This window comes from Pseudorasbora parva, chromosome 17 (assembly GCF_024679245.1).
Source record: "Pseudorasbora parva isolate DD20220531a chromosome 17, ASM2467924v1, whole genome shotgun sequence".
Classification (NCBI taxonomy): domain Eukaryota; kingdom Metazoa; phylum Chordata; class Actinopteri; order Cypriniformes; family Gobionidae; genus Pseudorasbora; species Pseudorasbora parva.
Genome location: NC_090188.1, coordinates 10,022,169 through 10,048,186, shown reverse-complemented (window position 1 = coordinate 10,048,186; position 26,018 = coordinate 10,022,169). Strand labels below are relative to the sequence as shown.

At 38.4% G+C, this 26,018-nt stretch overlaps 3 protein-coding genes across 4 annotated transcripts in view; 2 read left to right on the top strand and 1 right to left on the bottom strand.

Annotated features, from left to right (window-relative positions):
* zgc:110045 (uncharacterized protein LOC664755 homolog) overlaps positions 1-5,560 on the top strand; it is a 30,182-nt gene extending 24,622 nt beyond the window's left edge. The window contains exon 14 of the mRNA XM_067420925.1: positions 4,265-5,560. Coding sequence (XP_067277026.1) covers positions 4,265-4,625 — 361 coding nt within the window. The 3' untranslated portion in view covers positions 4,626-5,560. The remainder of the gene's footprint in view (positions 1-4,264) is intronic.
* The window catches only part of mocos (molybdenum cofactor sulfurase), a 126,250-nt gene that overhangs the window by 39,953 nt on the left and 60,279 nt on the right, over positions 1-26,018 (bottom strand). The window contains exon 1 of one of the 2 annotated variants that reach the window (XM_067422314.1): positions 7,769-7,829. The exons of the other annotated variant lie outside the window; for it this stretch is intronic. The gene's annotated coding sequence lies outside the window, so the exon portion shown is untranslated. Of the gene's footprint in view, positions 1-7,768; positions 7,830-26,018 lie in introns of those variants that run through there. 2 annotated transcript variants of the gene reach the window in all.
* Positions 13,624-26,018, top strand: part of vwc2 (von Willebrand factor C domain containing 2) — a 32,557-nt gene continuing 20,162 nt past the window's right edge. Inside the window, exons 1-3 of the mRNA XM_067421945.1 lie at positions 13,624-13,888; positions 18,269-19,019; positions 23,275-23,404. Coding sequence (XP_067278046.1) covers positions 18,351-19,019; positions 23,275-23,404 — 799 coding nt within the window. The 5' untranslated portion in view covers positions 13,624-13,888; positions 18,269-18,350. The remainder of the gene's footprint in view (positions 13,889-18,268; positions 19,020-23,274; positions 23,405-26,018) is intronic.

Below are 26,018 nucleotides of genomic sequence, written 5' to 3'. Positions count from 1 at the left end.
GTTACCGCCCCTTCCTCTGCTCTGCCCGCCCAGAGAATTAGTAGAGAAAGGAGTCAGTTTATCAGTGGGTGTCAGCAGCTCAGGCTTTACCATACGGATTCAACAGCACCACCACAAACAGTGAGTAACAGTGTTCATTAATGCCTGATCTGGGATCAGTGAGTTCTGATGTGTAGCTAATCATTCAAGTTCACACAGACTTTTTTTCTAAATAGTTTAAAACTGTCAGTCCTGCAGCCGGCCGTCTTGATACATCAATGAATCAAGCCAGTGACTAAAACCATCAACTTCACTCGTTTCTGTTAGCAGCATGAAACAAATCCGTTATTTCAATGATTAAACTACAGAGAGCGATCAAAGAACACTCTTTATAATGTTCGGATCGGTCAATCACCCGTTTGAATGACGCTGCTCATTATGCTCAACAGAAGCTCATACTGTATTCATGTCGATGTCGTGTTTGTTGTTAGCTGTGGTGAAAGTATTTTGTGAGAGAAATAACGTTGCAAAATAAACTTGTGCTCTCAAAAACTTGGTACAATAACACTTCCTCAGCAATCTTTCCCTAGCTCCGTTTCTCTCTGTTTCTCTCTGGACTGACAGCTGCAGCTGCTCCAGCTCATGCCTGACTAAACCACGCCCCATCCGCACGTTATCTAATTTTAATTGCAAAGATGTCAGCCAATCACAACAATTGGTGTTTTCACTGAAGACTCACATTAGACGTGCGCCTTGAAACAGAGCATACTAAACAGGGGACTAATATCAGTATAGAAAAAAATGCCTTTTATTTCTAAATTATGACATTTTTTGATGTAAAAACCATACTATCAATATAAGTACACCTCAGGAAACATTATAAAACAATAAAACAACCCATGCCATGGGACCTTTAAAATATCCTAAATGTTTCCAACTATTTGTAATTTGTGAGAAAATTGCTATTTTAACCAAGGAGCCGGGACATCTGAGCATAGCCTGTGAGGGAGCTGCCTGTCAATTGTGTCATATCTGCATTACCCTCGGTTTCCGGTTTTATTTGGCCGAAATGCTTTATTCTTACTGCAGTGTTCAACAAGAATAGCAGCCGCAGAGCGAAGGCATAGAGTCACGTCATAACATCCTTTTAAACTCACTCAAATGTATCCAATATGATAAACAGAGCTGCGTTACCCCATACTCATGACCGGAAAAGCGGAAATAGCGCCCGCGACTGTGTCCTGTCAAGTCCCGCTGCTCGCGAGCTGTGTGTTGCTCAACAATCGCTCCAGCCGCCTTGCTCAACTCCCTCAACATTCAGTCCTGCTCTGCTTCATACTACAGTAATGTTAATAATCGCATCCATGAAGATGAATCCTATCCTGATTGTTTTCTACTGACTGTGAGGTGAAGACCACATGTCTCAAGATTCTGCTCTCAAACTTGGCGTCATCAAACTACGCATGTGTTATGAATAGGCCCTCTAGCGGACGGAAAAATTACATAGTGCAGTTTTAATGATGCATTAAATTGACAAAAAGTGAAATTAATTTATAATGTTACAAAAATGTCTATTCATCAAAGAATCCTGAAAAGAGTATCATGGTTTCCACCAAAATGTTAAGCAGCACAACTGTTTTTAACATTGATAATATTAAAGGTCCTGTTCTTTGTGATTCCATCTTTCAAACTTTAGTTAGTGTGAAATGTTGCTGTTAGAGCATAAATAATACCTGTAAAATTATAAAGCTCAAAGTTCAATGCCAAGCGAGATATTTTATTTAACAGAAGTTCCCTTTCAAAGCCTACAGCGAACGGCCGCTTTGGACTACAGCAGGAAGTGCAGGAATGTAATGACGTGACTAGAACCGTTTGTTGACTAACGCTCCGCCCACAAGAACACGCAAAAAAGGGGGCGTGGTCTTGTTGCTCTCCCACGTGGAGAAGAGCGCGCATTCAGCGCTTGCATCTCCCCATTATGATAAGAGGCGGGACCTTTCCGGGCAAAGTGCGCTAAGCTGCTGTCCAATAACAACACGGGAAGCACTGGCCCAATCAGAACTCATTACGTGTTTCCGAAGGAGGGACTTCATAGAACAAGGAAATCATCAGGCCGTTTTTTAGGACAGAGAAAACAGCGCTGTACAGATAAGTAAATTGTGTGAAAAATACTGTGTTGTTTTACACATGAAACATGAACTCATGTTATATTGCACACTGTAAACATAATCAAAGCTTCGAAAACGCGCGAAGAACGAGACCTTTAAGAAATGTTTCTCGAGCAGCAAATCAGCATAGAATGATTTCTGAAAGATCATGTGACACTGAATTTTGGAGTAATGAGGCTAAAAAAAATGCCTCAGAAATTGTACAAATGAGGTGTGTAGATCAAAAACTCCAATTAGGGAAAAGCCTGCAGACTCTAACAATGAAGGGGATCCACCAATTGCAAGATAAAACCACTGCTTTAATGAAGTGGTGGTGAACGTTTCAGTCACATGTGACCTTTCTCAAGGCCTAGTTAACTTCTAGGACTGAAATGTTTGCCACTTTTTAATTTTTAATTAAAGCAGTGGTTTTATTGGTAACACTTTACAATAAGGTTCATTAGTTTAATATGAACTAATAATGAACTGCACTTATAATGCTTTTATTTGTCTTTGTTAATTTCAACATTTACTAATACATTATTAAAATCTTGCTGATATTAGTTAATGCACTGTGAACAAAAAAAATAATAATTGTGTACTGTGCTAATTAATTGAGATTTCTTCCAGCTCTTACAGGTTGTTGGCCTTGTCTGTTTCGTTGCTTCTATTGCTCTCCCCTTTTTTGTAAGTCGCTTTGGATAAAAGCGTCTGCTAAATGATTAAATGTAAATGTAATGTAAATGCTAACATGAACAAACTAGGAACAGATGTTCAAAGATGAACAAGTAACAAATGAACGGCTCATGGTTAGTTCATGTTGGTTACATTAACTAATGTTAACTAATGAAACCTTATTGTGAAGTGTTACCGTTTTAGCTTACAGTTGGTGGTTTCCCTTCATTGATAAGAATGTGCAGGCTGTGTGAGAATTCAAACTCAGCTTTGCCACAGGATCAAATCACATTTTAAAATGTATTCAAATAGAAAAGAAAAAAATATTGTAACATTTAACTGTATTGAGTGAGCATTAGAGAAATAAATATTTTTAAATATCTTAAAGACCCCAAACTTTTTAACAGTATTGTAATACCAAAAAGGCATATGACAGCTCTGTGTGAATTAAATGTTATTAAATTAAACCCTTATTAAATCATTGTATTTAAAATCAAATTGTGGCTTTCGACACATCACATCAGTTTTTTCTCATGTGTTTCATGACCAAATGCATTAAAGGGATAGTTCACCCAAAAATGAAGATTCTGTCATCATTTACTCACTCTCGTGTTGTTTCAAACCAGTAGGAGTTTCTTTCTTCTGTTGAACACAAAAGGAGATATTTTGAAGAATGTTGGTAACCAAACCATTTCTGGTCCCTGTTGACTTTTATATAGTATTTATATTTCCTACTATGGAAGTCAATGGGTGCCATCAACTGTCTCGTAACCAACATTCTTCAAAATATCTCATTTTGTGTTCAACAGAAGAAAGAAACTCCTACAGATGTGGAACTACATGATGAGGGTAAATAAGTGATTCATTTTGGGGTGAACCATCCTTTAATGTCAAACGTAACATCTGCCATCACATGTAATTTGAGCGCTACAGTGGAGGACGAGAATTTCAGCGAATAACACATTTTTGCCCAAACTATACGATCCAGAAGACTTGGAATAGAGTTGTTTTTTCCCTTTCATTTCGGATCTTGAACCCTCAAGTCCCCATTTGCTTTCATTACATGATCAAAACAACAGCAGCTGGTACATTCAACAACATTTCTCCTTTTGTGTTTTGTATTCATGAGAGTGAATAAAAATGACACAATGTACATTTTGGGATGAACTATTCTTTTCCCACAATCTATTTTACATATTGTTTAATATGTAGGTTTTAGACAGTAGTCACGTCTCACCCATTTGGCACTCCTTTATTAATTTTCATCTAGGCATGTTAAACCCTTATTATTATTCCTTCTTGTAACAAATAACATTCCCTAAATTGATTATTCTTTTCTCTATTTCTCTCACCCCCCTCCCATGTCACTTTCTCCTCTTGTGTGCACCCGTAACCCCTCAATTAACCACACACTTGTCCTCACGTCCCTCCTTGTTTGCGTGCATCTGAATGTGTGTTTGCAGTTTAGAGATGGCTAAACTGAGCATCCAGGCTGCGTCGTCCTCCTCTTCCAGCACACCTATCGACCTCAACCTGGGCTTCCCCCAGTCCAGCCCCTCCGCCTCCACGCCCTCTTCCATGGCCGTCCTGGCTGCTTCCCCCTCTGCTATTAATGTCCACTCCCCATCATCCGTCCCCTCCATCCCCAGTGCACACTACGCATTGCCTGTTTCCAGCCTGTTTGGCATGAAAACCGTCCCCCTACTGGCAGTGCACACGGCCGCCTCCGCAGGCCTCCCGGCCGGCCTTGCCCCCTACACTACAAAGCTCCCCACCTCATCCAGCATCAAAAAATCTGAGCGGCAGAAGTTTGCCCCGTACTGAGCGGCCATGGTCTTTAATCTCACCATTTATGTCGTATTTGTTTGTTTTTCGTTCATGAATATAAAGTACATTGAAATTGTTTCTCCCACCCCCCTCTTTTTTTTAAGAGGACATATTATGCTTTTTTACATTTTCAGCTTTTTTTGGCATTTAATGTCGATGTTTGAGTTAAGTTATGCAAAGTTACAAAGCACAAAGTCTGTTCTATTGGAGAAAAGTGAAGCCGCCGACGTCTGAATATGGTGCTGACATTTGGGACCCGAGTCTGCACAGTAGAGAGCAGGAAGTAGAACCGTGAACTTACATTTGATTGTTTAGTTTGTCTCGCATCACATTAAAATCCATGTGGGGGTTTATGAGCTATACTGGGACCAGCCACTTGAGGGCAAACAAGGTGCTTTGGCTTCACTTTTCAGGACGAGTGCGGCACGCTTGGTTGAAACTTGTGGTTATGGTAAGGGATGTGACATTTATGAAATGATCAAAGTGGTTGAACAATTGCAACACACCGCTCCAGTCGGCCAATCAGAGCACATTGTGCTTTTCGGAAAGAGGGGCTTCATAGAGACAGACTGGGAAGAGAGCTGCCACGATATAAAATGTGAAAAATAAAGTTTTTTAACATTTAAGCATGAAAAATGATTCTAGTAGACCCCAAAAATAAAATCAAAGACTTTGTAAAAGGGCATAATATGGCCTCTTTAATGTCTCTGTGCTATATTTCACAAAAAAGGAAGGGTGAGTGCATGACAAGATTAATCACTCCTCATATTGTCTTCCATTTTGTTTTTGGCGTTTCATTCTGAAGTTTTTGAGATATCCATCTCACTCCATATAATTTATGTGGCACAGCTCCTGTTTTTCTTTTTCTTTTTTTAAAGAAAAGCCAAAGCCAACAGGAACCTGATTTATTGGTACTATGCAGCTCACGGTGTTATGCGTGCTTTCTTATATATTTATAATCTTAAAGCGATCTTTATGTGCTGATTAGAATTGCTGTCATCGTTGTTATTGTATCACAATACATTATACAACATAATTTAAAAGAGAGTGTGATGCTCTGCCTCTCATACTGATGAGGTTATTCTGACTTTGACCAACTATAACATTATGTCAGAACACATCAATATACTTTTTTGTGTGCAAATACCCATTTAATTAACACTGCAGAGAAAGTTACAGTAAAACAAAGGCACATCCTAGTACCATTGACCCTCTAATATGATGAAATTAATATATTTAGAAGCTCTATATTTTCATGTATTAAAACCTTTTTATACTGTGTGGGAAAAATGTGATATATTATTTCCAAAATTAAATAATTGGCTTTTTATATTGCCACTGTATTAACGACAAAACAAACTATTTAAACTGGAAAATATGTTCTTTGTATTAGTTCACGGCAAATAACTACTACTCGTGTAGGCCTACTGTAGAGTACACGAGGAACATTTGAATTCATTTTATTTATAATGAATTTCACAATGAATATCGTTGCAAAGCGGTTTTATGAGTATAATAATGGCAATTAAAAATATTTAATAATAATGTTAACTTTGACTGTTACTGTTCTAACATTTGGGAAAATTACAAAAAAGAAATTAACTTTTATTCAGCAATGCATTTACAAAAGATTTCCATTTTATCAAAGAATCCTAATTTTAAAAAGTGTGATGGTTTTCAGAAAATATCAAGTTATCAACATTGACAATAATAAGAAATGTTTCTTGGGCAGCAAATATAGCTTTGAAAATGTAGCTTTGCCATCACAGGAATAAATTACATTTTACAATATATTAAAATAATTTTAAATTGTAATATTTCACAGTGTTAATATTTTTACTGTATTTTTTATTAAATTAATGCAGCATGGGAAAGCATAAAATAATGTTTAAAAACGAAAAATAAAAAAATGGTAGTGTATGTGTTTTTTTTCTCTCTCTCTAATTTTCTGTGAACCCCGATAGCACTCTCCTGCAACCTGTCCCAGGACACCAGTGTAAAAAGCCCTAATAAAACCTATACTTTGTGTTAAACAATAACTTCTAAAATGTGTTATTTTTTTCTCTAAGATAAACAATGACACAATGAAACTGTGACAGCCCATCTGTGCTTCTCATGCCCAGCAGCGCTAATTATCAGATGTACAACTGTTTTTAACAATAATTTGATCTGTTCTTCTGTATCTGATTGTGTGTTTTCCTCCTAGGCTGTCCTCAGTGATAGCAAGTCTGAGGCCTCTGTAGTGCAACATTTACAGCTAAACATTAATGTCTGATTGGATTACCCTAAAGACATAGTGGACTCTTATGGACTCAGACACTACTCAAGAAATCCTGGTCACATGATGTAAATTATTTTCTAACTTGAAAACTGTATTAAACACATGTGCTGTAACTGTAGTTTTTTTTTTAAAGTGTCAACCATTCAATGTAAGACATGCATTTGTGTTTGTTTTTAGATCGCTTTTTTAAATTCTGTACACATTTTACCGTTATATGACAAATCAATGTGCTTTGTAGACGTTCTTTAATTAAACAACAGCTTTTTATTAGTACACAGACTCTTTTTGTTTCATTTTATATCTAAAGAGGACTTATCTTCAAAGAAAATGCCTTGGCATTGCATTTATAATCCCCATTTCCTCACATTTCAGTGCCTGACCTGTTGTGATTGAAGGTAAAAGGTAAAAGCAAAGAGTTTTCATGGGGCTCCAATTGCATATCTGCTGCCGTGACTCTTTCAATAATACATGCCGTGCTTAAAACAGGGTTATTTTGGTAAAAGTATGCTGGTCTCTAAGAACAAGGAAGTACATTCCCCCATGGGGAAATGCTGTTTTCATGCACTATATGTGATTCATGTTTGTCTTATTTTGTCCTACTTATCAACCATTTGTTTCTGATGGATGTATGCCGTTTTGTAAATTTCATCAGTACTCAGCGGTTTAATGGAGAACAGACACTGTGACAGGCTGAATGCGATTCACCTCAGTCAGCGCAGGCCAGAACATTTCATGCCCATAGCAATTAACCGGAGATGCTGCTCGAACCAACAATACATCAAAAACATCCATATTCATATTCATCTGTCACATGCATTAATGATTTCCTAAGACATATGAATGCATTATGACGTTTTACCTTTATCTTGGATGTTTCATGACCGACTTCTTTGTAGGGTTCCTTGACATATTTTCCTCACCTAGAAGAAAGGCCTCGATGAATATTAAAGCTAAGGTAGGCAACGTTATTCATAAACACTTTTTGTTATACTGGTTGAAACTATCTTCACATCTTGATAGCAATCAATAATAGAAGTGTTCTAAATAATAGAAAATGTGTATACACACCGATCAGGCATACCATTATGGGCACCTTTCTAATATTATGTTGGTCCCACTCTGGCTGTCAAAACAGCCCTGACCCATCAAGGCATGGACTCCACTAAACCCCTGAAGGCATCTTGTGGTATCTGGCACCAAGATGTTAGCAGCAAATCCGGTCTGCGGCTACACAGCCCCATATGCAAAAAACTGCGATGCACCATGTAATCTGACACCTTTCTATCAGAACTAGTAATTTCTTGAGCAATTTGAGCTACAGTAGCTTGTCTGTTCGATCGGACCACACGGACCAGCCTTTGCACTCCACGTGCATCAGTGACCCTTGGCCACCCATGACCCTGTGGCTGGTTCACCACTGTTCCTTCCTTGGACCACTTTTGATAGACACTGATCACTGCAGACCTGCAGTTATGGAGATGCTCTGACCCAGTCGTCCAACCATCACAATTTGGCCCTCGTCAAACTCACTCAAATCCTAATGCTTTCACATTTGTCCTGCTTCTAACACATCAACGTCGAGGACAAAATGTTTACTTGCTGCCTAATATATCCCACCCACTAACAGGTGCCGTGATGAAGAGATAATCAGCGTTTTTCACTTCACATAATGTTATGCCTTATCGGTGTATATCTTGTGTGGATTTCTTCTAAATGATAGGATGTTCTATCTGTCAACATACGTCATGTTTATATTATAGCACTTTATCCAACTGATTGCTTAAAATCAAGCAGCTTCACCATATTAAACATGAAAAAGAGTGCCAGTGTCTCATTTCATCAGAAGTGTAACTTTTTCTACTATAAAGCAGCTCTCCAGTGTTCACTCGCGGACATCTGACTTCCACAAAACAAAACAACAAGTTTATGCTGCGTTCACGCCATGTCGTAATTACAGTAATTAAGAGCTGGCGAACCCTGACGTATGAGTTACCATGCTTGGACTTCACATCTCGTGACACTTCGCAGACTCTGCTCTAGCTGTGGCTTTGGAGATGCCCTGAAGGGGAGGTGGGATCTTATGTTTTTAAAGCTAGCTTGCTATTGCTAGCCTCTCCGAAATTGCCGACCCTACCTTTAATAGTTTGTCTGAACTTTTAGCAGAAATGTCCACTGAGAGTCTGAGACATCAGTTGGTTCTAGACAACAAACTCTGTCAGGCAAAAATCACAAAGAACTTTTCGTCACCCTTGTTTTAGAAACTACCTTTTCACAAGTTCTGCTAGGACAGGTTTCCCTGCAGGTTGTTCAATCATGCATGTGGTCTGAGTGAACCATTACCACACTGTCACTCACTGCACGTAAAGCCCTTGTCCTGTTCTCAGGGAGCAGAGGCCCCATTCAACATTAATAAAATAACAACTTCTTTTAGAAAAACACTCTCACACTAAGACATTTTGCCAAGCCGTAAGAATTTGACCTTAACCCTGTCTGCTTGAAGATCTGAATCACATCTGCATGCTAAATACAGGTTTGGAGTAGGGCTGGACTGGATCAATTCTTAATGGGCATGGAAATGTGGTGTCAGAAGGGGACCTCCTCTCTTCTGTATGGAGGGGGTCGTGGTGCCAACAGTGTGTGCTCTGTTGTGAAATGTAATGTTGTGGACATCTATCCCTGCCTCTTTGTTAATGTTGAATTAATGATTTCACCCTCTGACCCCATCAAAAGAAGATGATGGAAATGGCTTCGACCGACCCTGAATAATCAATTGTATTAATGCAGGCCTGTGCTGGATATGAAGAGCATTTCTTTAAAAGGACGTAATCATCTGGCCTCAAGCACCACTGTCGTTCTGTGTTTGTGTGCTTACAAAATTGTCCCCAGAAGTTGGCTAAATCTGACAGTGTCCTTTAGGGGACTTCTGGGGACGTTCTCGTTTGTAAAAACAATTCATATATAAAATAGTAGTGTTTTCTTATTAAAAGAATGTAAAAGATTTCAAATAGGCCTTTGAATTTGGGTTAGTTTGTGCATTAACTGTACACAAAAACAACAGATATCTATGGTATGTTCTTACTTAACTAATAACTAATAAATGTGTGTTTGCTATAGTTTGAGGGCAAAAATGTGCCCTAAAGATACATCAAAAGTTTGGGGTCAGAAATCTCTGCAAATTACAATTTAAAACAACTTGTCTGTCTGAGTAATATATTTCTGTGATGGCAAAGCTGATTAATAGAAAGTTCATAAGAACAGCATTTTTAATACAATCTTTTGTAACATTTTACATGCCTTTAATTGCACATTTGATCAATGTAATGCATATTTGCTGAATAAAAGTATTAATTTCTAACAAAACAAAACAAAAATCTTACCGTCCCCAACCCTTTAAATGTTAGAGAAAATCTGACAAACCATATCTGGAAGAACAATTCAGTAATAAAATAGTCAATAATGTCTTAAAATGTACATTTTTGGGTTAGTCTGAAGTCATTATAATCAGATTTGTGCAATATCAACATGTTGAGAAGTGACTTTTCATATTTCAATTAAACAAACCTTTAAAATGTACCAATATCAACACATTTTTAAAGGGTAATAATAATAATAATAATAATAATAATAATAATAATAATAATAATAATAATAATAAGTTACATTTATATAGCACTTTTCTAGGCACTCAAAGCGCTTTACATAGAAGGGGGGAATCTCCTCAACCAAAACCAATGTGCAGCATCCACCTGAATGATGCGACGGCAGCCATATTGCGCTAGAACGCTCACCACACACCAGCTGATTGGTGGAGAGGAGACTGAGTGATGAAGCCAATCAGGATATGGGGATTATTAGAGGGTGGACCATAGACAGTAAAAGAAATGGACAGAGCGTTCCCATAGACTTCAACGGCGGAAAATGAGGTCAATTAGAGGCACACACTTCCTGATGGCTGAGCGTACTGCGCAGGCTCAGACTGAGCTTGACAACGTAGATGTGACGTGAGCAACCTGTCTGACAGCTGTAGGTCTTCTATTAGTTGTGGAAAGTGAAATCTGAATCACGTTGTTTAAATATTTTCTCCCGTTGCTTTTGGCTCACTATGGGCTTCTCCCCATTCTTCTCCCTTGACTTTATGTCTCCACGTCCCACCGACTGCCTCATAGACAGTAAAAGATTGCTTCTGAGTGTCTCCTCCTGTCTATACGGTAATTTCTCAACTGTGCGACAGAGGTTATGACAGTCGGTTATGGCGCTATCGTTAGCCTATTTTTACAAAAACAGCTTCTACGGGGCGATAGGGTAAGATACAAGGTAATGGAGCCTTTATGCATTGTCGTGTTTCTTTATAAATAAACAATGGACAAAAAAAGTTATTCACTGTCAAAGTGCCGCAAAAATGAATATGAGTCAATGGGATGCTAACAGCAGGTGATGGCTTGGTTAGCAATGGGTGGAACGCTTTCAGACTGTTAGATTACCTTGGGGTGGACAGGGGAAAATGGGCAAATTTGGGATTTTTAACGACCACAGAGTCGGGACCTCGGTTTAACGTCTCATCCGAAGATGGTGCTCTTTGACAGAACAGAGTCCCAATCACTATACTGGGGCGTTAGGACCCACACAGACCACAGGGTGAGCGCCCCCTGCTGGCCTCACTAACACCTCTACCAGCAGCTACCTGGTTCTCAAAGTTGGTTTCTCATCCAAGAACTGACCAGGCTCAGCCCTGCTTTGCTTCAGTGGGAAACCAGTCTTGGGCTACAGGGTGATATGGCTGCTGGCTAGGGTAGGGTAAGGGTTATGGGTAGGGTTATGGTTATGGTTTAAAATATATCATCACATTCATATAAAAAACAAAAACAAAAAACAACAACAACAGGTGTGTGTGTGTGTGTGTTTACTGGTTTGACATTACATACTACATTATATTGTAGTAGGTATTCAGGTTACAGGATGCACCCACCCCCACATTATAAGGACATGCCAATGTTCTCATAATTAAAATCGCTAAATAAACATACTAAACATTTTGTTAATTAAAATTGTAAATATGCAAAGTTTTCTGTGATGGATGGACCATTACATCTATGGAATGTCCTTACAATGAAGTGTGTATGTGTGTGTCCACAATGATATAAAACCTGTGATCACCTACGCACACACCTACGCACACATACCAGCCAGCAGTCCCCGCATGGGAAATGGATTAATAAACATACTAAATTATTTTTTATTTCTTTAAAGTTTAAAGTGCAGAACATTTTCTGTGATGGGTAGGGATGGGGTTTGGGAATTGAAAATAGATGTGAAACGATACCCTCATGTCACGATTCAATACACATCACAAAACCACTGTGATACTCCAAGACATGGTAAAAGGATAACAAAAAAAAAATTCTGTCAATTAAAATCATGGAACTGAATAGCCTTGGACTTGGTAACCCAATGCACAGGACAGTGGTGACACTAGAATAAAAATATTCATGATTCTGAAACAGAAAATAGAATTATTTTAGATGAATATGCCTACACTCTACTTGCCACGTTTTCAGTTTGGGTTTGGACTTTCAGTTTGTATTTTGACATATTCCTGTGTTCCTTTGTGTTTAGTTTCCTCTCTTAATGAGTTCATTTGTCCTCGTTGTCTCTAATGATCTTATTTCCGTTTGCTATTTAAGATGCACCCTCACCTTCAGTCTTTGTCCGCTCACTGTCGTGTTAACTCGCGGTTCCCTCCCTGTACAGCACACTGTGACACTACTAACTAAATGCATTTAAAATAATGTAGGTCACTTTTTACTGGTAACATCAAACATTTGGCAATACAATCTTCAACCCCTCCCCCCTCGCATGAAAGTGCCTGCTCACTTTTGCCCAGGCCTGGCCAAAAATACAATTCTGCCTACGCAACTGTTTGGCATTATAATTTATCAGGACACACAAACATTCCCCATTGCATTATATATAGTAGTTTAATGTATTACTGATACTAAAACTCTGTAAACTTGAATTTTCTCACAGTAATTTACATTTTTGTTGAACTATAGGCCTACACGATACATATTGTTGCAATTTTGTATTGCGATATGTGACATGTTATATTGTTACACCCCTAGAAAATACAGCTTGTATAGAAATCATTACGCCTATGGAAAGTCCCTGCAATGCTAGCTCAATGTGTGTGTGGCCTAACCCAACATTATGATGGCAAGATGGCAATATCCGAAATCCTTCCTTGTGGAGATTTTTTTTTTTTTTTGTGGTCTTCATTATAAAAACAGCTTATAAATCATACTAAGTGATGTTTATTGAAAATGTAAATAGGCAGAAAGTTTTTCTGTGATGGGTTGGATAGAATATACAGTTTGTAGGCTACCGTATGGAAATCATTAGGCCTACGTCTACGGAAAGTCCCCATAAAACATGAAAACACGATACAATCAATACAAATCATGGCAGAGAAGTTCAATCCTCCTGTGCATTTTCATCAGTTTTATATCTACCTGCACATTAATGTATTTGTCCTCAGAATCTCGTGATGAAGGCCAACAAAGCAAACACAGACACGCTCCTCGCACATCTCACGAACAATCTAATGGATAGGGTCTGTCAAAACAACGTGAACGAATGATTAATCACAGTGAATTTCGTGAGTCCAGTAAGGGAATGTGCCACCTGGTGGTCGGAAAGGTGACACGCTATTTTCATTAAACTCCTCACCCTGTGACGCAAGTCTGCCGGTTTATGTTTTTTGTCACTGGCGCTGAAGAGTCCACTCCTTTCTTTCAGTTCTCACACTAGAGCTGAGGAGGCATTAACAGCCCTGGCGTCCTCGTTAGTGGCAAATTCTAAACTAAATTGTCTTATTTCCTGAGCGCAGTTGTGAGGTGATGTGGAGTGTGCAGAGACTGATGAACAAGCCTCGATATCAACTGTGTGACAACTATATACACAACACACCGACGGAAAGATGCAGGTATGGACGTCTAGTCAGCTTAAATGTTTCTAAATGGCATTATAAAGTTACAGTCAAACGTTTAAGATGATTCATTGTAGTGTGTTGCATGACCGGTACGCTTAAATGTGCCCAAAATGAACAGAACTGATATTTACGGTCGAAGAGTGAAGTATTGTGTGGATAAAACAGACCACTCGCAATGTTTGTTCTCTGTAAATGATTTTCTTGGGGTTGCGTTACGTTAATTAACTTATGTGGGTGGAATGAATATTACCGCTAATAGCTTCAGTGTTAAAGCGCAGACACAGATTTAGTGTCAGCTTTGTGTCGCATCATTATCTACGCCTCTTTTTCTCATTCTCAGCCTCATGTGAACTCCAAATGATTGCCTCAGTCACACTTTGTATCGTTAAACGTGAAACTGAAGATGTGATTTTCGAGTGGATGTGAATAATGCTGTGAAGAGCACCTGTGCAATGCATCAACAGGCTCCATAACCCACATGGACTGGAGTTGAGATGAACGCATGGTTATTTATATGCAATTTATATGAAATGGAGTGTTTGAGATTGAGTTGCTGTACATTTGATTTTTCCACTAACCTTTTTTTGCCTCAAATATTAATTTTCTTGATTATTAAGTTCTGCTGTTGTTTAATAGAGTTTTTTAAAAACCCACTTAGGAGGGGCAATACAAGTTTTTACCTGTTGCGATATCATTCTTTTTAAAACTTGAGTTTGGGTATTTTCTCACTATATGATCACTCTGAGTGGGTTTCTCTTGCTTGTGAGCGGGTTGAATGAAATGGAAAACCTGTAGTGAATTTGGAGCCGAGTGATTAATACTCTTTTATTGGCTTAATTCACTTATGGAAGCTTGTTTCTGCCACAGAATAAAAAATAAAAAAGATAATTGCGACTTCTTACAATTCTTACTTTTTTTTCTTTCCCAATTGCGCGTTTATGTCAGAATTCTGACTTTGTAACTTGACAATTGCGTGTTTTTATATCTCAAAATTCTGAAAAAGAAATCTCAATTGAAAAATTCTGACTTTCTAACTCGCAATTCTATAGAGTTAATAACTCGTAATTCTGACTTTATAACATGAAAAAAGTGAGAATTGCGAGATGTAAACTCACAATTTTAAGAAGTCGCAATTGTCTTTTAAAATGTAAAATTTTATTTAGGTGGAAACAAGCTTCCATATTTATAGGCTATAAATAGTTCCTGTCAGGCTTTCAGTCTGTAAATTGCTTTGTGTACTCCATCCATGGTGGATTTTTTGCTTCTTGTGAAACTATTTTAGTTGGAAGAGAAGAAATATACAAATGAACTGGCCAATTTTTGTCTGAGACATGAGTTAATTTGTATGAATTACTTTGTTAAAGTATATAATTGCAGAACAACTGTATAAACACAATGTCAATGTAGCATCAGATTAATTTCTGTTGTCCAATCTGTTATTCAATATGAATGTCAATAGTTAATCTGTGCATATGTTGCTTTTATCCTATTGATCTGACCTCATAATGTTCATGTCATAACTGTATCCTCCAGTGAAAACAACAGATTTCTCTCTGGTGATGTATGCAGGATTTCTCTAGTCATTAAGTCTACTTAAACACCACCTCTGCAAGGTTGTGTTTATCTGCCTCCAGTTTTGACCAATAGCTAGAATTCCCACCCTTCATTTCTTTTTCAATCCTTTATCCTCGGATGTATGTCACAGTACGGAAGAAAAGATCCGTTTTAATGCAGCTTTAATATAAGCACAGCTGTGACTACCTACAGCATAACCACAGCCGTGCTGATATTTAGCACAACAGCAATCTTGCTCATGTGATATTCCTTCTCTCCATTCCAAAATCTATTTCTCGATTAACCTCTTCATGTCGTTTAACAGATTCAATTGAGGTGAATTGATTGTGCTTAGCTGGACGGAGAATAGAGGAGTTATTGAAGTGCTTGTGACTCAAGTTCCCTTGAGGCAATTTACTTTCGTGTCCATCACCCCCGTGAAAATTGATGCGTGGAGGTGCGATTGGAAGATTGCTGTCGCTATGTGTGATTACACCAGAGGCAGTCAGCCTTCACACCTTTCCAGCATGGGAAAGTTGTATAGCTCTTCAAAAAAAAAAAAAAAAAAAGAAACAATTTAATTATTCATATTTATTTAGGTTATTTTTCTGTTTAAGCACAGTAAGGTCATATTCTGTATGCTGTAAATTAACAGTTTACCTCAAGTACCTTTATTATGCTATTTTAAACTTTCCTAATTTTGTTTTTGGTGGTCTCCTACAACAGGTTTACATGCATCAAAGGTTAAAATACATGTTCTTTTCTCATAATTTACTGTACATTGCACATCACCAAATTGTTCAATGATTCTCAAACGACTCGTTGGAGGAATCCGTATCTCTAAATCCCTTCTTGCTGTGAGCCTTCTCTGCTCTGATTGGCCAGATGGCCCAGTCTGTTACGATTGGTCTACCGCATACAGCATGTGTTTCGTAAGCTAACGGCCATTACCGTAACTGTATTTCAGCTCAGGAGGCTTCCTCAGTCCTCAGCGATGGTACGCACTGTAAAGACAGTAACTGTGCCGTTGATTTTACCATATCAATCTGAGCGTGAGTCCAATAATGAAACATCGGAAGAACAAGTTATTCAACCTGATCCTCCAAGGATGACTTAAGCAGGAATCTTCTTAGTGATAAGCTACTCTGTTTGACATACATTATGAGATGTTGCAGCTTTAATTCCTCACCATCAGTGTATGTCCATGAAAAAATTATGTATTTCAAATGTATTGCAGTGCACATGCAGGAACTGTATCAATAATGTGCATACGTTAGGCCAGCACTAACATGAATGAATGATGGAACATTAAAGATTTCAAAACAAATATTGCTAGATACTTTATCTATAGTCAAACTAAGAACGACAGACAATCTGCATTAATAGACACAGTTTTAGGTAATAGTGGCAAACAGCTGATTAGCAGAAGTATTTCAGTAAGACTGAAGACTTATTTCAGGAATATCTACAATACGCAAGAAATCATACTTGCATGATTATTGTGATGGTTGTGATTCTGAGGAGCAAGCTGGTCCAAATAAACTGGGCACTTATCCATCTTTCCCGAGCAAGTGTTTTGCGAATCCCATGCTGAACTTCATCAATAAAATTAACTTCATCAGCAGAAGTCATCAATAAAATTACTTGTTCGTGGGTGTGTCACGTTGTTCACGGGCGGAAAAACGTACAACATATGCAAATGTCTTTTCTACGTAGTACCGTAACACTGTGGAATTTGAAATTCAAAAGGCTGTTCTGAGTTGATTCTTTCTTTTGGGAGAAAATAACTATTTATCGTGCACTTGCGACTTTACAACTTTGCAGAATGTTTACATTCACAAACAGCTATATTACACCCTGCATGCAAAGAAATATGTGAAAAACCATAATGAGGCACTTTCAAAAAAAATATGGCAACAAATAGCAAATACTATATCTAGAATTCAATAAGTATCAATTAAATGGGCTCCTTAAACCTGAATAATTCTGCAAATCAGTCGAGTGAAACAAACATTGAGAAATAACAATTTGTGATTGTAACTATAACCTATAGCCTGTTGTTTTATTTTACATCTAATTTTTTCATATAATTAGGGGCCGAGCATTTGGTGTCTACATCAAATAGACACTCACCACACAAACTTTAATGAAATAAAAAGCATTCATTTAATACTTTTTAAATACTCATAGTCCTCAACATTTGGTTCGTGAAACATGACAAGTTTAACAGTCAATGAATTGTTTGAGTGGAACAAATCCTTTCTGGCAACAATTACTAAACATGACAACAATCGATAACACAATGCAATCATATTTGTTCATAACCCAGTGCATACTAGGAAGAGAGAAAATGGTCTGAACTATAAAACTATTGTTGGAAACTAGATTGTGAGCAAAACGAACATTTAGATACAATGCTTGTAAATTGAGGATGGATTATTCACATTATTTTAGATTTGGTGAAGGATTACACTTAGTAGTTTGTTAGACTTTTTTTTTTTTAGATTTTATATCCAATGCCATTGTATGATGTTTGACTGTGTTTAAATAAATCAATACAAAAACAGGACCAAGATTCTGTTGAATATATCTATTGAAGCACAGAATCCATTTCACAGCCTGAACGATTAACTCAACTGAAGAATCCGTGCTGGGGTTTTTAAAGGAGCGTTGCGGATCACTGTTTCTAGCGCTACACTCCTTAAGAGAATTGATTTTGGGTCAGCTGTTTGGTATTTGACGTAGTCAACATCTCTGACTGCCATTACATTGCCTCTGTCCATGGTGCTGAAACATGTAATTTTTTTTTTTTTTCCACAGATGTGACGACGCTTCTGCTGTAATAGGCTCTACCTGGGATTTGAGGATTGTAATGTGAGTCCAGGTGCAGTCCCGTAATTTTATGCTGGTGGAGAGGATTGAGATGCTTCACTCGGCTGCCATGACAACAGGACTTATCTTTGTTACTTGGCTCTTGTATACGAGCGCACGAGGCAATCCCGTTGTGTCAGTGCCAGAGGGTGGGGAGAAAGAGCGTTTGGAGCGTGTTCTGACCCAAGCCAAGGAGGGCGCGCTGAGCCCTGGTGCAAGGCAGCGTTTGGAGGAGCTGAGTAATCTTGAGTTGGAGGGGATCAAGGGTGTGAACAGATCCAGTGCTAGCAGGACCCGACCCATCTTGAGCCCCTTGAGACGAGGGTCCAAACTGCAGGGGAAGCCCCTTGAAGCCTGGGGTGAGCAAGAATCACTCAAGCAAACTGAAGGGGCTCCTACAGAAGAGGCCAACGTCTCCCTCGAAGCGACAGATGAGTACGCGTATCCCGATTATAGGGGCAAGGGCTGCATGGATGAGACGGGGTTTGTTTTCGCCATCGGGGAGAAATTCACCCCAGGACCCTCCACCTGCCCGTGCTTGTGCACAGATGAAGGTCCTCTGTGCGCCCAACCAGACTGTCCAAAACTTCATCCACGTTGCCTGCGTGTTGACACCAGCCAGTGCTGCCCGCAGTGCAAAGAGAAGAAAAACTACTGTGAATTTCGAGGAAAGGTCTACTCATCTCTGGAAGAGTTTAAGGTTAGAGCAGCACATTAACTGATTCATTATCCATTCCAGATGCCTTCTTTAACTAGGTTTATTCTTCTCTTTTGTCTGTATTCAACAGTTTCAGGAGTGCTAGAGTGACCTTTATTGTATGACAGATTACGTGAAGACTTTGAGTTTTGATCTTTACCTCTATGAATCTCTGTTCATTATTGAGTGGAATTGAATTTCAGCGGGCCAGTGGAGTTTTCTGTCCAGTTGAAGAAATCTAATGTGCGCACATCGTGTCTTGATTATGTATTGATTCCAGCAAACCAAAAATGAGATTTCAAAATTGCTAATTTTTTCATTTTTAATCCATCACTCTTCCTCAGCCTGAGCCTTTCCCCCGGGAAGAGGCTCGCAATAAGATAGAATACAGTTTTTTCCTGCATTTTACCCTAGGAAAGTGTGAAGAGTTCAATTATTATGTGAAACTAATGGTGACTTATCTTGCTTAGGCTGTGTTATGTAAGAGAAGACGACAGGCCTTTTTTTCCCCCTGCAAGGCCCTATTATGATGCTCCCTAATTTCGCCTTTAGTGGAAAAACACTTGTCATCAGTTTCAGAGTTAGCAGCAGGTGCACAAATGATTCTTTTTGAACTGCATGTCTCACCTCACAGTGTAGCCAAATCCATTAGCTGCTTCTACAGCTTATGCTCTTGATTCAATTTTCATTGGTTCCTCCTCCTGTGTCATTGGAGTCCTTATTCAAAGCACCTGAGCTGTATGGTAAGCAGCAGAGAGATTTATTAATGCAGAAGTCAGCATAAGTGCTTTTCACAAAGAGTGGTAATGACCAAGCACTGAATTTATTGGTTCTGCTCAGCTGTACCTAATGCATATGCAGACTGCAAAGGTAACAATTAAACCCTCTGCAGAACGAAATGAGTCCAGTATCATATCTGTTTAGCCCCATAATGTGGGCTTCTCAGGGGGAGCTGCTGAATGAATCCTTACTTGAACTTTTCAATTTTAGAAACCCCTTTGTGAATTTTTTATTTTATTTTCTATCACAATTGGAGCCGACACATTGTCCTCTGTTTGATTTGGTAAAGATTGTCTCAGGAGATACTGTGTGCAGAAGGTTCTTTTCACAGAAATGCTAATACATTTATGCTTGGTAGCAGAGAAGAAGCAGTGAGCAAAACTGATCGGTTTGTTCAATATACAGTATGTGATTTCTGGGACATCTGTTGAGTCACATGAACGCTTCAGAAATCCACTGTGTGACAAGACTCTGAATTTATCACATGAATACAGTTTGGTTTAGGTTCATAAAATGCATATGGGCACTTTGGGTGCCTTGGATTTTTTAAAACGAAACCGTTTTTGAACTCGCAAATTTTGATCTTTTAATAATGTCAAGACGTTTATATGCATGAATCACAGCAGAATGATGTAATTTCTCTCTTTTAGCATCATTTCCACCACATCTGAAATCACCATTTAACAATGGAATATTCTTACAAAGGCTAATTTCGTATCTTAACATAACGTTTTTGCATACTTTGATAAATTACAACTTTAGTAAAAATGGCACAAAGTAAAGATATTGGTTATGTTTATTATGAGATTTACCTGGATTTTGAAAGGTTTTCGGATGTTGCAAATCATTTGATCTTAAGCATGATAATGTTGTTGTGTCCTTGGTAAAACAATTTGTCTTTTGTGATGGAAAAGACTGTACAACTGATGGACAATCATAATGGTTGTAAAACTTTATGTGAATCATTAGCACTTTACAATATAGTCCCGTAGTTACCATTAGTTAAAGGGATTGTTCACCAAAAAATTTAATTGTAATTTACTCCCCCTCATTTCATTCCAAACCCACATTCCAAACTTTTGTTCATATTCGGAAGATTTTTTTGATGAAGTCTAAGAGCTTTATGTCCCTTCATTGACAGCTACACAACTACCACTTTGACACCTCAGTTCATAAAGAGATCATAAAAATAATCCTTGAGTTGAATGGTTGGCTTACATTTTCAGAAGATACTCGATTGCTTTTTTTTTAATTCACATACAAACATTGATCAGCAAACAATAAACGGAAGCTTAAAGGACAACTCCGGCGAATTTAAGTTTATCTCGATCGTTATATCTTTGTGAGTACAGTCTATAGAAAAAAAAATTAAACCGGATTGGTGCTTGCAACCCGGAGTTATTACAGTTAATGCCCTCTTAACAGGCTCAGTATCAGCTGCTCGTGAGTTCATCAGATCTCTCAGCAAAACATGACTCAGTTCAGTGAACGGTTGGAGTTACGACATATAATTCAATACATTAGTTTATTTCTATTCGGAGGGACTGTCACTCATGTCAGAAAGTGAGTAACTAAAGTAACTTGTGTGATCAGCGCTGATTTGAGACGTGAACCGTTTAGAACGATTCAGTCCGATTTGGTGAACTGGTTTGCCCAGTTCACTAAAAAGAACCGGTTTCAAAGGACCAGTTAAAAAGAATGATTCGTTCGTGAACCGGAAATCACTAGAGTGATGATCAGATTGGGCTCACAAGTGAAGAAGAAATGGTTCGCGTTTGTGCCTTTCAGAATTGTGAAAATTTGCAGCGAACACTTGACTAATTTACACAGACACAACACCGGGCCGGTTGAAGAAAAATGCCATTCCGTGGTTAAAGACGGATGCAACCACTGTGGAGGTAATGTAAACTTTATTTATCCTTCCATTTGGGCACACACGGGTTGAGGAAGATGTGCAGTAATAAAATAATCGTACTTTACACACACGATACTCCTCCCAACTGGACTGCCTTTTTTCCCGGCTACCGCTGAGTTCCCACGGGACTTCAGCGCCGTCTAAAACACTTTATTTAGGTGAATTTAAACAATGGCTAAGTGGCTAAACTCATCTCATTGTCATGTAAGGGCCCTGTTCATGTTGGACAGACATTTTAATTGCATTTTGTGTCTGTTAAGAGGCACAAAGACTGCCCCCAAAGCTGCCGTTTTAGCTGAGGGGGGGTGGGGGGCTCTGGGCATTAACTGTAATAATCCGATTCGTTTTTTTCTATAGACTATACTCACAAAGATATAACGATCAACATAAACGTAAAAATTCGCCGGAGTTGTCCTTTAACTAAACCTGCTTGACGTGCGAGAACAAACCTCATTGGTTTTTGAGGAAGCTCAAGCTCAAACATGCTGCGTAACACGAGAATGAACCTCATTGGTTCTCATGTCAAGTGAACATGCTTGAGCTTACCTTTACCATGTCTGATGTGTGAGCTGATGCATTTTTATATGTGAATGAAAGCCTAAATGTAATCTGTTCATTATATAAAGTGATCGTGTCTCTTCAGACAGTTTTGGAATAAAGCACTCAAATCATACGGAATTTGTTTACGATATGAACTTTTTGAAGTGTCAAAGTGGTAGTTGTGTAGCTGTCAATTGAAGGACAGAAAGCCTCATCAAAAAGATCTTCAAAAGGTATACGACAGTTTTACGGGTTTGGAACGACATGAGGGTGTGTAAATGATGACAGAATTTTTTTTGGTGAACTATCATTTTAATCCATTAACTAACAATGAGCTGTTGAATGCTTGAATCTGAATGATTGACAAACTTTCTAATGCATGCAATTATTTTCAGGGAAACGCACGGCTAAAGAAGCTCCAGTCAGGTCTTGATCACATTACATATCTATATCACTTTGCCAGTTATTTTAAAGGTCCGTGTAACCTGCAATAGCAAAGGTACATTGTTAATAATTAGATTATTATAGACACTTTAAATAAATTAAAGCTATTTCGGAGTCAAGGACAACAAAATAAAATCTGATTTGCAAATGTAAATGAAGTCATGGTCAGAAAGTTTTCGTTTTACTGTGACTTTTTAAAAAAAGTTTTAATAAAAATGATCCCTTGGGACATAAAAATGCCTGTAGCTGAAGAATCACTCAAAAAAAATAGACAGGTATTGATATTCATCCATAATGAATGGGCTCGAGCGCAAGACATGACTCAGAGTTCCCCATGGACATAAATATGGAAAGAAAGAAAGGGAGATGAGCGTTGCCAGAGGTATTGCCAGAAGGAATTAGGTAAGCATTGTTAATATACTCCAAGATTGGCAGAAATTTATGAACACTCATCAATTCACCTAAAAGAAGCATGCTCTTGTTCTTCTTGCTCTGATGATTGAATCTCATATTAATTGTAATAGCATTATGAATGCTGCAACAGAGGGTTTTTTGTTTCCTGTCTTTGTATGTTTCTAGGTGTCTCCATGCGAAAAGTGCCGTTGTGAGCCCAGTGGAGAGGTTCTGTGTTCGGTGTCTGCTTGCCCACAGACAGAGTGTGTTGATCCGGAATATGAGCCTGACCAGTGCTGCCCGGTGTGTAAAAGTGGTAAGTGGTCTTGCTCTTCCAGCCTTTCTCTCTTTCTGTGTTTCTCCTCCTCATACCTTTCAAACCGCCATCCCCTGAACTTCAGAACCCCTGCTTTGTCCCCCAGGAGCGAGAGAGGTCGGTTAGAATCGCTTCTGTAAAATGACCACTGAGACTCCTGTCCACTACATCCAATTACCACACCATGAAGAAAATTCACAGAAAGCATGCACAGAGAAGCAGATGTTGCCCCCTCTTGTATGCCTTGCGTGCAGATCCATCTCATTGTTCTATAATAACCAGTTTACCATCAGAGGTGATGCAAACCAAAAGAGATTATATTTGTCTGCAGGCTTTTGTTTAAGATGGTTGCCGAGATGCATTATTCAGACGGCAATAGCACTAATGAACCTGCAAAGTTGCTCTGCTTGTTTCCAGGAGGTGAGGTGATTAGCACAGGCAGGTGTTTCAGTGTCAGTCTGCTTTCTCCAGCTCTAGGGCACAGATGATTAAACTTTTACGCATGTTTTTTCCATCCATTTGGCTAGAAATACAGAAGTATAAGGTACATAAATGTACTCTCTAGTCAAAGCGCCCGCCGCAGAGAAGGAAGTATTTTCAAAGCCACTCTACATGAAAAGCACCCTTTGCATGGCAGCCTTTTTTGTGTTTTTTTAGCTGTTACAAAACCAAGTGAGCTGCCTACAGAAGCAGAATTTTAAGAGATACAGGGTGTGCTCCCAACAAGAAGGTTGTTCCTCAAGGAATCTGAGATGCCTTGTTTTGGCCAAATTCTTAGGCAGTGTATTATGTGTTTTCTTTGCAGAGAAGTCAATGCAGTAGCTGCATATGAAATTGCATACTTCCACTGTATAATAGGAAAAAAAAACATTATGTGACAAAAGATGTCCAAATTCACAGTACTCATAAAAGAGTGGGTAAAAAGTACTTTTTACCAAGTGTGCATTCGATTGACATTTTACTGTCCCGTGAGGCCACGGGAGAAGCCACTGATGCTGGTTACATGATAATGATAAAATGACGAATATAGTACATCCAGATTACATTCATACTACATAGAACATACTTTTTAGCAGTAAGTACATACTCAAGAGAGTGATGGATGAAGTAAATAAATGTTGATTATCAACAAACCTTTTCAAAATGTTCATTCAATACTGAAAAAGTATTGATAAAATGATGAAACACTTTACAGTTAGATATCATTCATTACCATAATTTAGTTAACTGAGGAGTTTTCCATTTTATTATATTTTAAAAATGTTATTTATTCCTGTGATGGACTCCAGTCTTCAGTGTCACATGATCCTTCAGAAATCATTATAGCTAATATGCTGATTTAGTGAAGAAATATATCATGAAATATGTCAAGTATGAAAAAATCTTATCATCAATGATGAAAAAGTTGTGCTGCTTAATATTATTGTGGGATAGAAAATACAAAAAACCAGCATTTTTTAAAATATTTTGTAAAAAAAAAAAAAAATTGAAAGTTTATTTTTTTTGCATCTTTGTTGAATAACATTAGCCTGATGTCGTCATACTCAATTCTAGTCAGAATATGAATCTGATACTGCTCCATTGGGCTGTAATTATGAGGCGTGTTTCAACCGAACCAGGAGTGACCTCAATTGGATAGACCTACAACCAATCAGAGCGACGAAGCGACGCATAACGTTAGTTGTCAAATGCCAACAAAACTCAACTGCACTGTGTTGCCAAGTCTGCGTTTTTTTCCCCGAGGGTTGTTTTCCATGTCTGTGGGTTGAAACAACCTCAATTATGTGACAAATAGACCCAGGAATGCAAATTTTAGCAGGCAACTTTGCTAAAATAACATATTTTACCTCCCGAACGCCATTTTTTCCTGGAGAATCCCCCCTTGAGAAATAAATGATCTTTGCCGGTGTTGTAAAAAAAGAATTTAAGGATACACAGAGTACTTACCAACACGATCATCATTTCTGAGAGAAATAGTGAGAAGGTGAATGCATATATGAACAAGTTCTCCGTTTAGGATTAGAACAAATACAACCAAGCTCCTTTGACGATGTGGATGATTACGTTACAGATTATCATCTGTCCATCATCGTCTAAAGCCCACCCTGACAATTTCATTGGTTGAACAGTTGCTGCTCGGGCAAAATTACTCCTATATGGATCAAGTCCAGACCGAACTGCCCGAGCTCAAATGTTGTGGGCTGGGCTGAGTTTGGCTGGCTTATGGAAATGTTCATAAATACCTGATGATACCTAATGTTAAAAAGTTACTTCAGCGATTAGCATATGGCGTTGTATCAGTAGAAACCCTGGAGTATATTCAAATGATTGTGCTTTCCCCCCTTATATCCCCCTGAGACAAGAGATTTATGCATTTTATTTCTGGAAAAATTCCTCCTATGATGCAAATTGACGATATTTGCATCATAGGAGGAATGTTTGGCCAAAGCTTAAAGACTACAGCCAGCAGAGGGAGCCATTTCCACATGTTTTGAACCCGCGCATGGGGGATGGAGATCAGACTCAGAGCTCAGCTCAGCTACAGGCACTCATTTAAACGGAGCTATGGTGAGCAATATAAGTCTTTTAACTTCTCAAATTAATTTCTATGAAA